The following is a 14954-nucleotide window of genomic DNA, read 5'->3' as shown; positions in this document are numbered from 1 at the left end:
CCACATCTTATCAGTTTAAAATAAGTTTTTACCATTTTAAAGCGGTTTCACAAATTCTGAAATAGTCATGAAAATGGATATATGAACGGTTCCAGTACGTAATCAAGATTCTTAACAAGTTACATGTTCCTAAACTGGCAAACCATTTCACTGTGAATTGCTTCCGGCATCATCATGAGAGAATATTTGAGGTTTATGCCTTTGCAAGAATTTACAAAAACTCGTATTGCCTATTTTGGACTGACAATGATGACCCACCAAGAATCGCCTATACAAGTATAACATTGATAAACCAGAAGCACCACTTGATTCTTGGACAAAGTTCTTAATCTATTTGTTTTACATTCCACTAAACATCATCCAACCTTGGGAAATATGCTGATTCTATCACCAAATGAGAGATGACAGCAATCTAATTCCGTCTTCGACCTGACTTCGTCTGCCTCTTAGTGCTGGCTGGGGAGGACTGCTTATTAGGTAATGGTAAGAGTGTACCCTCTCTGATGCCATCTGAATCTGTCATGTTACCAAGCGTTCTCTGGGCTTCAATGTAGACAGTAAGATCTCTAATCTGTGAACGTCGTTTTCATCAATTTTAATGGAACCGACATTTTCGTGTTATTGTTTACAAGAAAAAGGTTTAAGTTATGTAGTACCTGTTCTTCCAGATCAAGAATCTTCTCATCCCTCAACCTCTGTGCAGCAGCGTCCCTAAAAGAATAAAGAATTTAATACTTTGAAGACAATCAAGTTTCCATGTTTTTTTAACATTGTAGCTCATCATGTATTGCGTAAGAACCACTAATAAGGCTTTCAATGATAACCATATATAGCTCTCTATAGCTAGCAATGTTCCAGATGCCAGCAAACCCAAATGTCCACAGTTGTCAGATCCAACAACGTCACTGTCCATGTAATTAAACAAAAATTAATAACGATTATGTACCTCTCTTCAATTTCCTTGACCTTCTTTCGCCAAATTTCTTGGTTCTTGATCAGATTTCGATTAATCTAAAGGACAAAAAAGTACTGTAAGGGAAAAAAGTTGCTAAAGATCAAGAATGAAAATGTTTATCAGGAACCTACCTCTGCCGAAACCTAGAACAAGATAACTTGCATAGCAGTAAATTGAATCCACAAACTCCAAACCTGATTAGGACGAAATTAAAAGCTTACATCTGCAACAGCATTTTTTTCCTCGAGGCACTTTTCAAATTTGATTTGGATGTCCTGCATCTTGGAAGTCACAGCCTTCTCCACTGCTTCTGAAATTGAGCTTCCAACCTTACTTTTGGCCTCTACAAGTAGAGATTCATAGTACTGGACCCAAAAAAGAAAAAATCTTGCTTTAAAGAGAGGATGTGCGGGGTGCCAAAATAAGCTATGAGGGCATCACACTGCAAAGCGTGTCTGCAAGTAACAAAACAACATATATGGAGGTAGTCCTAGCCCTTCCCATTAAATTCCCCACCCCAGCCCTAGCAAAGATCTAAAGTTGAATCAATGGCTGGACTTGGTATACCGCATTCGAGTAGACAATTAGACCGCATTTCTTCTTTAGATATCGTATTGCATGATTGAAGCACAGAGAGATTTTCAACATCTACTTAAAAAACAATGGGTGAATCACCAGATCAACGGGATGGGTGTGGAAGAGACTTATTTAACTACTTTAAAAACTAATGAGTGAATATCTCTAAATCAAGGGGTTGGGAGAAAAGAGGAATGAAGGTGCAAGAATGTGGCAGGAGTATGGGTAAACTGATAGTCAACTTACTTGTCTTTGGGTCTCCAGCTGAGTTGCGAGAAGACGGTTGTACTCATCTACAATCTGTTGCCAAGGATGTAAATTGAAGATAAGTACATGCCTTATAAGGAGAGAAGGATTTTAATACGAACACAACCAGTACACAATAACATGAAATATGCTCTGCTCTCAGGTCTCAAAATATCATGAGTATTAGAACTTCATGTTGAGAAGTTCAATGCAGTTCAACTAAATAAAGGATTCACATATTAAAAAATTCAGAAGGCAATTTTTCCTTTTATCGGTAGAAGACAATTACAATAAGAGAATCATACTGCTTCAACTTTGCTGCTAAAGAGGGCCCCACTTATTCCAGAATCATCACTACATCCACAAGTACCACAATCTCCTTCAGATGACATACAATGAGAGTTCATCTCCGCCAACTTGACATCATTTTTTGACTGATTCAGCCGATGAACATAACCGTCACCAACATAATCCCAAATTTGTTGTGTTCGCATGTCAAGAGAGTAGCAATGCTGTGTATCCTTCCAATGCCAAACGGCATGACCTTCTTTATATCTATCAAAAGAAATATAAACAATAACTATGAACACGAAATCACCAGAAAAAGTTTAGGGGTTGTTTGGGAAACACATCCCATCTCATCTCATAATTTCCTTCCCAAGCATCACTCAAACACAAACACTTCTCAATTCTAAATCTTCTTTATCTAATCATTACCTAATCATTACAACTTTCCCAAACTTCTTAGTAAAACACAAAAAACAATTCAACTTTTTCAAATTAATTCAACTTTTTCAAATTCCAAAATAAAAATTATATTAAAAAATTATATTCTACCAATATTTTAACTTTATTGTTTAACTTTTTCTCTCTCATTTCCCAAAACCCTAAAAAACATCTTAACTCAAACTATTTCACTATTATTCACAAACTATTCACTACTATTCACAAACCATTTCACTACTATTCACAAATTTCTCATTGACGGATGCAAGCTAGACTTTGAAGCAAAAAATCCAAGATTTCATAGAAGAACTTATCTCATTCCCCAAGCATCCACTTAGTCAAATGTAAACTACAGTTACATTAGTGCTGCTTTAGTTTGGAGTCTTCAGAAACAATAATCAGAGTAAGAAGGAGAATAATGCATACCTTCCACATCCTACAAAACCACAAATCATACAAACCCAAAGATCCTCCAATGTCCCACAAACAAAGCAAGTTGGCTTCTCATCTTGCTGCTGACAGAATCGGCAAAGCTGCTAACGTAATAAAGTAATTCAGAAAGCTCCTTCAATATGGTCATCCCAACATCCATAATCTAATACATGCTCAAACTAAGGCAGAAGATGCTATTATGCTAGGCCTGTCGACGCTAGATGTTTCATGCAATATACAAGATAAAAAGATTTCCATATTTGTAAACATAAAACAGTGCAAGTTAAACTCATGATTGCAAGTGCATAAAATATTCTCTCTTTTTTAGGTAACTCGAGCAACAGTGAATATGATATTTTGAGCTTATTTTGACCGTGAAAAGTTGGGTTCTTGTTAGACAAACTATAGGGATGAAGAATTGCGCTCTTCATGATCCTAAAAATACTATAATGATATTGGAGCTTCAGAAAAAGACCAAGTGAAAACGAATCTACACCAAAAGTGTGTTACAAGCAACAACACTTTTTTTTTTATTGGCACTGGGTGTCCAGGAACAACATCCCGACTAATCCTAGGGGTGCACATGCTCTCGGCAATGAATTTCCCGCAAGTGCACCTCGAGTAATTTAAGGGAAAAATCCCTCAGTCCGATAGCTCCTATAGATTGTTTGCACCTAAGGGGATTTGAACCTTAGACCTGGGGGAGCATACCCCCAAGCCCAAGGCCTTTACCACTTGAGCCATCCCCTAGGGGTTACAAGCAACAGCACTTCTTCAGGTGGATGATAACAAGACCTTCCTTTGTGCAAACATCTTCTTCTTGATATCCATAACGCTGAGAATCCCCATAGTCAAGTTAATGCTATGGATATTTAGCACTACATCGCTCATTCGAAACCATCTTTTGTAGCAACACCAACAATCTCTTTATTCAACCAAATTCTCTGACCAAAACATAAACATACTAGAGGAGATGTTCGTGGAATTTAGAAACAGTTCACCTGGCAAGATAAATAAGTCCATTTTGAAATGCAAGGACACTGAAATGAATGGTCACAAATTGTACTCAGTATTCCACTAGTGTCCGGGTCCAATCTCTCTGACATTCAAAACCCAAATTCAAAGAAACCAAGCAAACATTAATCCCAAAAAATGCAGCATAATATGCAAGTATAATTCATACCAAAACGTAAAAGAAAGAGAAAATGTGACTCACCAAGACAAACTGGGCAAGTAGGTAATTCCGTACACCCGGGAGGAGGAGTCCCGGCTATCTCAGCTGATTCCGTGTACTCCACAGACATCATAAACAGAAGATGGCATACCTCAGCCTAAAAATTCAACCATAAGTATACGAAACGAAGGGGGGAAAACATAAATTCAAAGAGTCCAATCTACTCTGCCAGCAATCAAAACCACAATAATACAAGCAAAAACTCTTCTACCTCGCCCGGTGAAAATTTCTTCCCGTTGAAACTGCAATAGAATCCATCAGCCGTTGACTGATTCACAAGCCTGATTAAAACGCTGTACCGATCCTCCATCCCATCGTTCCTATAAAAATACAGGAAATTCAAAAATGGAGAAAATAATTATAATAATCCTCTTTTCCATTTCACGAATTTTCTCAATAATCAGACATGCAATTAGGACTTTAATGTAAATAAAAACTCATAAACTTCGTCACAAAAGGAAAGTGTGAACAACTAGAAGCGCGCCCGCGCCGGGGGGGGGGGGGGGGTGGTGTCGTGCCTGATGAAGAGGAGCTCGGAGACGTGGTCGATGTGGGAGCCGCAGAAGCGTATCAAATCATCAAAGGAAAGGTAGTTGGGGACGGCGACGATGAAGAGAAGCGTGGATCGGGAGCTAGGATTTGGAAGCGAAGAATGAGACGTACTCCGGAAAAGGTGTGCTACGCCTCTGCGTTCGGTGAACTTAGGGTTAGGATTTGGGACGGACGCAGTAGTGGTGGAGATGAACTCGGCGACCTCGAATGCGAGAGGCTGTTCGGTGTCCACCGAGTGGACTCGGAGGAAGAACATGTTGGCTGAGTCGTATCGTCGAGCTGACTCGTTAGAGAGAGAGAGAGAGAGAGAGTATCAATTCGACGTCGTGTAATGATAATATAAGAGGAAAGAATATTAGCGCAGAAAATGGAATGAAAACACAGATCCCACATGTCAAAGTCAAATGCGTTACAATTACGTCAATACGCGCTCTCATTTTTACTTTTACGTAGTAAACTCAGACGCCACAGAGACACAGAACCCCTCCCCAGACCCCAACCCAAAGGGACTTTACTTTTGCTTTCCACCGACGACGTCCGGTCCCGTGCTCTCCCCGTATTACTTCGATCCAAAGGAATCCATCTCCTCCTTCACCGGCTTTGAACGGATCTCCCATTTCCTCCATCAGATCCCTCCCTTCCATATCTCCAAACGAATTGAGCCAATAAGGTAAACACCCATTTCCATTTCCATTTCCAACTCTTAACTCTCTTGTAATCCCGAATCTTGAATCCAGATCGCCCAGTTGTGGTTTTTTATAGTTCAGGAGTAATGGCACCCAGTACGATCCGCAAGGCTATCGGGGCTGTGAAAGACCAAACTAGTATTAGCATAGCCAAAGTTGCCGGAAACATAGCCCCGGATCTTGAAGTCTTGGTCGTAAAAGCAACCACCCACGACGAAGATCCCGCCGAAGAGAGGCACATTAGGGAAATCATAAACCTGACCGCGTACTCCAGAGGGTATGTGAGTGCGTGCGTCGCCACCATATCGAAGCGGCTTAGCAAGACCCGCGATTGGATTGTGGCCCTCAAGGCTTTGATGCTTGTGCATAGAGTCTTGGTTGATGGGCATCCCTCGTTTGAGGAGGAGATTGTTTATGCGACCCGTAGGGGTATGCGGGTCTTGAACATGTCCGATTTTAGGGACGAGGCGCACTCGAATTCATGGGATCACTCGGGTTTCGTGAGGTTCTACGCTGTGTATTTGGATGAGAAGGTCGAGAGCGTGGTCTATGAGAAGAAAATGAAAGGTGTGGATCAGAGGGAGGATAGGTACAAGGATGAAATTGATAATGGAATGGGTAAGAGGTCGAGATCCTATGGGGATGTTAGTGAATCGGTTGGGAGAGAGAAGACAAGAGAGACACCGATGAAGGATATGCGGCCCGAGAGGGTTTTAGGGAAGTTGAACCAGTTGTTGAGAATTCTTGACCGGATACTGGCTTGTAGGCCGACCGGTGCGGCTAAGAGTAGTAGGTTGGTGCTGGTAGCGCTTTACCAGATTGTGAGGGAGAGTTTTGGGGTTTATGTGGAGATATGCGAGGCATTGGGGATATTGTTGGATAGGTTCACAGAGATGGAGTACGTAGATTGTGTTAAAGGTTTTGATGCTTATGTTAGCGCGGCAAAGACGATTGATGAGCTTATGGGGTTCTATAATTGGTGTAAGGATATGGGTATTGCAAGGTCCTCTGAGTATCCTGAAGTCCAAAGGATTACCGATAAGCTTTTGGGGACGCTCGAGGGGTTCTTGAGGGAGATGACAAACAAGCCAAAGAGCCCTGAGAGAATTAGAGAGGACAAGGCGCCAGTGAAGGAAGAGGTGGAGCTGGATATGAATGAGATAAAGGCTCTTCCTCCGCCAGAGAATTATACCCCTCCACCTCCACCTCCACCTCAACCCGAGCCTAAGCCACAGCCTCAGCAGGTGCAGGTGACTGAGGACTTGGTGAATTTGAGGGATGATGCTATTTCAGCTGATGAGCAAGGCAACAAATTGGCTTTGGCTCTGTTCTCTGGACCAGCAGCAATGAATACAAATAGCTCATGGGAAGCTTTCCCTTCAAATGGAGAGCCTGAGGTGACTTCGGCATGGCAAACACCTGCTGCGGAGACCGGTAAAGCAGATTGGGAGTTGGCATTGGCAGAATCGGCTAGTAATCTATCAAAACAGAAGGCTACATTGGGGGGTGGGTTTGATCCGTTGCTACTGAATGGAATGTATGATCAGGGGGCAGTGAGGCAGCATGTGAGCACTACTCAATTGAGTGGTGGAAGTGCAAGTAGTGTGGCTTTGCCTGGGCCAGGCAAGAGTGCTACACCAGTGCTGGCACTGCCTGCTCCGGACGGGACAGTCCAGGCAGTAGGGCAGCAGGACCCCTTTGCTGCGTCCCTTGCAGTACCGCCTCCTTCATATGTACAAATAGCTGATATGGAGAAGAAGCAACACTTGCTTGTGCAGGAACAGCAGCTCTGGCAGCAGTATGGAAGGGATGGGATGCAAGGCCAAGTGGGTTTGGCCAAGATTGCTGGTGGCTCTGGCTACTATGGCCCAAGCCCTCAACCAATGATGCCTTATGGTATGCCACAGGTCGGTGGCATGGGACAGCCCATGCCAGGCGGATACTACTACGCACCCTATTGAAATGGCTGTCTTTAGAGAAGGGTTTGTTCTTCTTATGATGCAGATAACCATTTTCCTTTGACATCCTCTTTTGTAATTTGGAAGATTTTCTATGTTCCTCGTTGTTTTCCACCGTGTTTTTTCTTTACTTGGATTGAAAGGAGTGAAAGACATGTGGTTTGGAACAATAGAGAGTACATATAATATAATGAAAGCGGTTGTTATTTGTTTCTCTTTCCGAATTTTATACTGGAACCCGATAGTTCTTTAACCAGTTCTGCTTTGAAGCAGCTATGGGTTTAACAGCCACCACTAATATTCAGCCACGTCAGCAATTTCACAGAAATTACAATAGCCTCATCACATTGTAGTAAACTCTCAAAAAATAAATAGAAGAGAAGCTTTGTCTAGAACAAAAGCCCCCTTAAGTATTTCAAACTGTCGATTCGCACCATCTCTGTTGCTTTGCACTGCCGCAGGACACCAGTTTTGTCGTGTTTTGCCGCCACCAGTCCTTCGCCCACCATTAATTTTGCACCATTAATCTTATGCCCTTTATGTTCTTTTTACTCCTTTCAGGCAAGAACAGAACCATTGGATAGTGTCATCAGAGACACGGCTGCTTGTTTCTCCTCCTTCAACTTCCTCCTCTGCCACCTTTATTTCTTCATTAGTGATGGTGACCTTTGCAGCAACAAATCCTTATCCAAAAAAAAAACTACCTACATAAAGTGAAAAACAAACTCACCTAGAAATTATTTCACCTGAAAAAAAAAAAAAAAAATTAAGAATGATATTTACCAATGTAGTGGCCAACAAAATAGGTCCAAAAATGCTAGTATATTTGTAAATAGCAGCGGAAAGAGAGAGAAAATAACCAGAAGATAATAAACTCGAAAAAAATCAAAGATCAAAACCAACTGGGTAATGATCGTTGGCTTAAAAGTAACAATATCGTTTGGAAGACTGCCAATGAAACACTTGAGGTCCACGAGTCAAAATTAAAACCCTAGACAAAGAGAATAATAGAGACTAAAAAAGGAGAGAAACAGAGATTGAAAATCACAAACCAATGCTAAGGAATTAATCCATTAAGAGAAATGAAAAATCGGGAAAATGAAATGAAGGAAGGAACCTTGGGCCTTGGCTTTACTTATGGTAGAGAATATCCGTCCTCGGAGTGTCTCGGCTTCGAGAGAGACAGGAGTGGGTGACGACATCAAGGGGCTTCGAGGTTTTAGTTATGGTCTAGGGAAAGGGTGGGCGGAGATGTCTATTGACTCTCGAGTGACCATCGCGAGAGGGGGGCGAAGGGGTAGTTGTAAACCCTATCGTGCGTTTATGTGAGGGGGGCAAAGGGAGTAAATTTTAAATCTCCTGATGTGCGTCACATGATAGTTAATGTAAATGTAATTTATGTTTGGCTAGAATTAGATGAGTTCGTACTCAATTCGAATTATGGATGAATGTATTTTTTAGGATTTTAGGAGTACATTCGATAAAAATAAGTGTTTATCCGATAAGGATGAGTATTTAAATTGTAAATATTATAAAATCTTGTTCATATTATAAGATAAGAATGTACAATAGTCATAGGCATGTTTCGAGTCTAAAGAGTCAGTTGAAGAGATAAAGATGCAAAATTTATTGAAGAAACTGAAACAAACTTGAACTCAAGATAATCCAGAAGAAGTGATCCAGTCCGAGATGTTCGCAAATAGTTAACAACATATCTGACTGAGATTCTGGATAAACATGTCAGCAGAATCATTCTCCAAATCAATGACAACATTGCCTATTTATAGAGGAGTCGGCTGAGGGTTTCAGGTGACACTTGGACTGCACATATTCACAAGTATTTGAGAGCTTGAAGATCTAGGTAGAACTTCAAGAGATCGTGCAAGAGAAAATTCTTGAGAGAATGATTTTTCAAAAAGACTCAATCCCTAGGATTGAGTGAGAGCATACTCCAAGGGGGAGTTGCCGTGTTCAAGTTCAACCACTGGATGTTCCAATAGGAAAGACAAAGATTGGAGAGTGTTAGAGGTCTTGACTACTTACTGCGGTAGAAGACAAGCGGGTCACATGTTTTGGGTAAATGTGTCTAATTACAAAGGTTTTGTAACCATTTTACTTGTAATACTCTCAATTGATAAAATTGACTTTCTTGGGTTTGGTTGCCCCATAGGATTTTACCTTTTAGAAGTTCTTCAAAAAATTTTCCTTTGTAACCAAATTATTGTGTTAGTGCTCTTAATATTATATATTAGTTACTAATCTAATCCGTGCTAATAGTTTCTTTGTTTAGCATTAACGTGCATAATTAGGGGTATTTGGGTAATTTCAATTGGCATAAGAATGTGGTTCACTCAATTTGAGTGAGATCCATTCTCCTAGAAGATCATGGTGTCACTATCATCACCACCAAATTTCGATGGTGATAACTATGTCTACTGGAAGGTAAGAATGAGAGCATTTCTAAAATCGCTTGATGAGAAAGTCTGGCTACTGTGGAGTCAGGATGGACAAGACCCACAATATCTGTAGAAGAATCGATCAAAGAACAATCAAGCAACTATAATTGGAACAATATAGGTCTAAATGTCATTTTCATGGCAATATCTCCTGATGAAATCAAGAGAATCTCCATGTGTGAAATATTTAAGGATACTTGGGATATTTTGGAAACCACACATGAATGGACCAAAACGGTGAAAAATTCCAAATTACAAATATTGACCTCAAAGTTTGAGGAAATAAAGATGCTGGAAAATGAGACTTTCAACGAATTTTATGTTAAACTAAATGACATTGTTAATTCTAGATACAATCTCGGAGATAAGGTAGAGGAGGCACGAGTTGTGAGGAAAATTCAGAGATCTTTACCTGAAAGGTTTCGACCAAATGTGACAGGCATGGAAGAAAGTAAGGATTTAAACACAATTTGGGTAGACGATCTAGTAGGTTTTTGCAAATTTATGAATCTACTCTTCCACAACAGAAGAAAAGGTAAGTCCATTGCACTCAAAACTACTAAGGAAGAAAATCAGTCTGATGACGAAGACCTGTGTAATGATGACCTAGCGCTTGTGGCCAAAAAATTAAAAAAATTTATGTTTAATAAAAAAAACTCTGGTAAATGGAAAAAAATAAGACTTTCACTAAAAAGAACGAATCTGAAAAATGGGATAAAGACAAAACTGAGTTTAAAGATAAAGTCCAATGTCATGAATGCTATGGTTTTAGTCACATAAAATTGAGTGTCCAAATTTTAAAAGGAAAGCAAAAGTTTTGAATACTACTCTAAGTGATGATTCTGACTCTGAAAGCTCAAATACATCCTCTGACATTGAAACTGTCTTTATTGCTTTTTCTGCTTCTATTATTAATTATGATGACATGAGCAAACTATATGCTGAAGACAATGTGTTTGTTTGTGATATTGACTCTGATATTATCACAGAAGTTGCTGATCATGATCTAAGTGTGTAGAAAGCATATAAGGATTTATGTGAAGAATTTGTGAAAATCTAAAAGATAAATAAGAAACTGTACAAAAACATAACCACTATAGAAAGTGAGAAAAACAATTTGGTGGAAGCACTAAAAGTAACGGAACTAGAAGTGACAAGGCTACACGCACAGAAAGAGGTACTTAAAAAAAAGTTAGTAACTTGTCAGGAAGTCAAAGAAAAGACTCCCACTCAAAAACTCAATGAACTACTAAAAGTTCAAAGAGATAGTTCCGCACAGGATTGGGATACAATACTTCCAGAGATTCATATCATAAAGCATCCGCTGCCTATACATCCAAAGGTATTACCTTTGTAAAAGGAAATAATATAGAAAATATCTCAAAGAAACCTGTGAATAAAGGCAAGACAGTAATAACATCTTCAGGTAAGTCCAAAGGTATGTTTGCTTCTACTTATCATTATTGTGGAATAATTGGACGTAGTAGAACAAATTGCTTTAAATTTAGAAAAAAAAAAAAGGAAATAGAAATAAGTTGTCAAACAAAGATATGAACCTAGAAATTAATATGGACAAACTGAATAATCAAGTAAACACCCTAGGAAAGAAACTTGGTGAACTTTCTAAATTGTGTTTTCCTAAAAACATGAATAAAATGAAAATAAAAACCAAGTGGGTAGTGAAAGAAAAGACCGTATGTCTAGTAGTACACACAACACTTGGAGCCATGAACACTAGCATGTGGTATCTTGATAGTGCTTGTTCTAGACATATGACAGGAGATAAATGGTTATTTAAAAAGATTGAGACAATCAGTGGAGGATCCGTAACTTTTGGAGATGGAAGTTCAGCAATAGTGGAAGGAAAGAGAAGTGTAGATATCCCTGGTTTACCTACTCTTCATAATGTACTTTTTCTTAATGGTCTCAAGGCTAATCTGTTAAGTATTAGTCAATTTTGTGACGAACAATATATTTCTGTGCAGTTCTCAAAAGATGAATGCAAAGTCTACAATAATGATGGAAAATGGATCTTGAAGGGTAGTAGGACCGCTGGCAACTGCTATGGAGTTTCTCCGATGAACACGATGCAATGTCACAAAGTAGAGCTAGATGAAACTGAGTTGTGGTACTACCATTTAGGTCATATCAATTATAGGGACATGTAAAAAATATCTGAGAAAGAAGTTGTATGTGGACTACCCAAAATTTTGAAAAACAAGAATATGGTGTACAAAGCTTGTCAGGAAGGGAAGCAGACCAAGGTACAACACAAGAAGATAGTTGATATTCTGACTTCAAGACCACTTGAGTTGTTGCACATGGATTTGGTAGGTCCTACTCAGGCTGAGAGTCTCAACGGAAAGAAGTATATAATGGTCATCGTGGATGACTACTCTAGATATACATGGATCATTCTGTTGAGAGACAAAACAGAAACTTTTGATCTTGCGAAGAAACTGCTCAGATGACTACAAACAGAGAAGAATTCATCTATCTCTCATATTTGTAGTGATCATGGGAAAGAATTTAAAAATATTAACTTCTCTTCTTTTTGTGATGAATAGGGAATACATCAAGAATTCTCAGCCCCAATAACTCCACAATAGAACATAATTGTTGAAAAGAAAAATAGGGCAATACAAGAGATGACTTGCACCATGCTGAATAACAAAAAGATGGCATTATACTTCTGGAGAGAAGTTGTCAACACTGCTAGACACATCTTGAACTGTGTAGTTTTTCGTTAGGCACCAAACTCACTCCCTATGAGTTATGAAATGAAAAGAAACTCGTAGTAAAATACTTTAAAGTGTTTGAGAGTACTTGCTACATTCTAAGAGATGAAGAAAATGCCTAAAAATTTAATAGCAAGAGTGATAAAGGAATATTTCTTGGGTATTCATCAAAATAGCAAAGCGTACAGAGTATATTTCCTTCTCAAATATCATTTAAACACAAAATATTGACAAAAGAAATGAAGCACTGTGTCCGTTTAGTAACACAATTGTTCTCAAGTATTTCAGATATTTCCTTCCCAAACATCATTTAAACACAAAATACTTTTTAATTTCAATTTTTAAAATTTTTTCTCTAATTATTATATAATCATTATAATTTTTCCCAACTTACAAACAAAATACAAAAAATAATACTATGTTTAAAATTATAAAATAAATATAATATTAAAAAATAATATTTTAATTTTATAATATTGTATTTAACTTTTTATTTCTAACTATCTATAACTCGATAAAATATGTTAATTCAAATTATTTTATTACTATTTACAAATATATATTCTAAATAAGATATTGATGTGTCTATTGAAGACTACCAAACGATCGAGGGAATGAATTTTTATAATTGATATAAATAAGCCCTAAAGCCTTTTTTACCCTTTCCTTTGGCATACGCCCAATAGCAATTTTTTACAGGGTTCTGCTACATACAATACTTTTGCACATTCTTTGTGCACTTCACTAATGTGATTGACCAAAACAATTATTTTATATTAAAAAAATAATACAATCAATCACGATAATGGAGTGCACAAAAAATACACAAAAATGACTGTACATAAAATTTTTGTTTCCCACAACTCTTGTTGCACAAAAGCCAACAATCGAAGTTGACCGACTCTGATCACCAGATGGAGAAATTAATATAAGAGGTCATTGGAATGCTTGAAATGAAAGGAATAGCTGATAAAAAAAATGTTTTACATTTACTTATCTATTTAATTATATAAAAGCTAAAGTTTAAATTTGCTGACTTGGGATTCAGCCCCCCAAATCTGCTTAACAATCCATAAACTATCATCACACCTAACAAACTAGAAAACTATTTATTTGCAAAAGGTAAGCGGTGCAGTGAACCAACAAAGTTGCTAACTCTTTATTTGCAAGAGGTGCAATGATTTAACATATTTACAAAGGGTCAAGCAGTGCAATGGTGTATGTGCTCTATAGTTTATTTGCAAAATTTGTCCAGATAGTTAAAAACAAATGGCCAAGCGGTACAATGGTGAACGTAAAATAGGATAAATGAATACTACCATCTGACGATATATGTTTTTTTTTTTCATTCTCCCTTTCTCGCATCGTCTCTATCATTTCTTTCTCACATGAAGGCATACCATACCATAAAAAGTGTAAGTACTGTTTATGGCTCATTTTATTTTTTGTGCACTCTACAAACATTATCTTGGGTAGGTACACAATGTTTGGACTTTACAACGTTTGCCAAGGTTATGGTTTTAATGCTATTTTGGTTTTCAACGCCGATAAAAAGAAAAATGCATGCTTAGTGTTCACCATGCATGGGAGTAGGCATTTTGGAACTAATACATTTAATGTCTTCATTCCTAAGAGATTTTAAAAGAGTCTGATCGCAAGAGTGTGCTAGATTTATAATGAAATTGAGAGTAAGCCAATATGTGTGAGTTTTTCTCATTGATTGTGGATAAGTGAGCACAACCAATTTGATGAAATGACTCAAGCTCCGCTTGGATAGTGAGATGAGATGAGATGATTTTAGATGAAAGTTGAAAATTGAATAAAATATTGTTAGAATATTATTTTTTAATATTATTATTGTTTTAAAATTTGAAAAAGTTGAATTGTTTATTATATTTTGTGTGAAAATTTAGAAAAATTGTAATGATGAAATCTAATAAGATGAAATGAAACCATTTTTGTATCCAAACGAAACTTCAATTAGATGTCTTCCAACATGTTTGCATATTTCTCGACATAGAATTCCCAAGCAGGATATATCAATTAGTGCGTCAGTAGAATAGAGTTTGATGAAAATGAATCATGGGTATGCTTAATTGATTTCAACATTTAAGTTTTGTTTATCTTATTTTCAAGTTTGAAATTAATGGGATTTCTCTATTTCGACATAATTTTTATCTTATTGATTATAGTATCATGCGGGTTTAACTCGATTATATTAATTCACAAAAAAGTATAAAACTTTATTAGAGTAATCATATAAGTTTCTCACCTTTTCGGTTTTCTTTGTCCCTTTTAGTTTAATCTTTGTAATTTCTTGGCTGGCAAAACTAACGTTTTGGTATAAGGGAAAAGAATACATAATAAGAAAGTAAAAAAAAAGGAGGATATGATT

The 14954-nt window shown here is 37.7% G+C and overlaps 2 protein-coding genes across 3 annotated transcripts; one reads left to right on the top strand and one right to left on the bottom strand.

Annotated features, from left to right (window-relative positions):
• Window positions 1–145: 145 nt before the first annotated feature.
• Window positions 146–5052, bottom strand: LOC121252896 (BRAP2 RING ZnF UBP domain-containing protein 1). Its single transcript, XM_041152732.1, has 11 exons — window positions 4688–5052; window positions 4381–4489; window positions 4152–4266; window positions 3937–4034; window positions 2930–3036; window positions 2083–2332; window positions 1778–1831; window positions 1177–1320; window positions 947–1011; window positions 657–711; window positions 146–571 (listed from the first exon to the last, which is right to left on the bottom strand). The coding sequence occupies exons 1-11, from the start codon at window positions 4975–4977 to the stop codon at window positions 413–415; spliced, it is 1446 nt and encodes a 481-aa protein (XP_041008666.1). The 5' UTR covers window positions 4978–5052; the 3' UTR covers window positions 146–412.
• Window positions 5011–7579, top strand: LOC121252895 (putative clathrin assembly protein At2g25430). 2 transcript variants are annotated; one of them, XM_041152731.1, is made up of 3 exons: window positions 5011–5031; window positions 5193–5391; window positions 5468–7579. In XM_041152731.1, exon 3 carries the CDS (start codon window positions 5494–5496, stop codon window positions 7366–7368), a length of 1875 nt encoding a protein of 624 aa, XP_041008665.1. In that variant the 5' UTR covers window positions 5011–5031; window positions 5193–5391; window positions 5468–5493; the 3' UTR covers window positions 7369–7579. The 2 variants fall into 2 exon arrangements, with proteins under 2 accessions (XP_041008665.1, XP_041008664.1); XM_041152730.1 differs by having other exon boundaries at window positions 5017–5031; window positions 5484–7579.
• The last annotated feature ends 7375 nt before the right edge of the window (window positions 7580–14954 follow it).

The sequence above is a fragment of the Juglans microcarpa x Juglans regia genome, chromosome 2S (genome assembly GCF_004785595.1).
Source record: "Juglans microcarpa x Juglans regia isolate MS1-56 chromosome 2S, Jm3101_v1.0, whole genome shotgun sequence".
Classification (NCBI taxonomy): Eukaryota; Viridiplantae; Streptophyta; class Magnoliopsida; order Fagales; family Juglandaceae; genus Juglans; species Juglans microcarpa x Juglans regia.
This window is presented reverse-complemented; position numbering and strand designations above follow the sequence as displayed.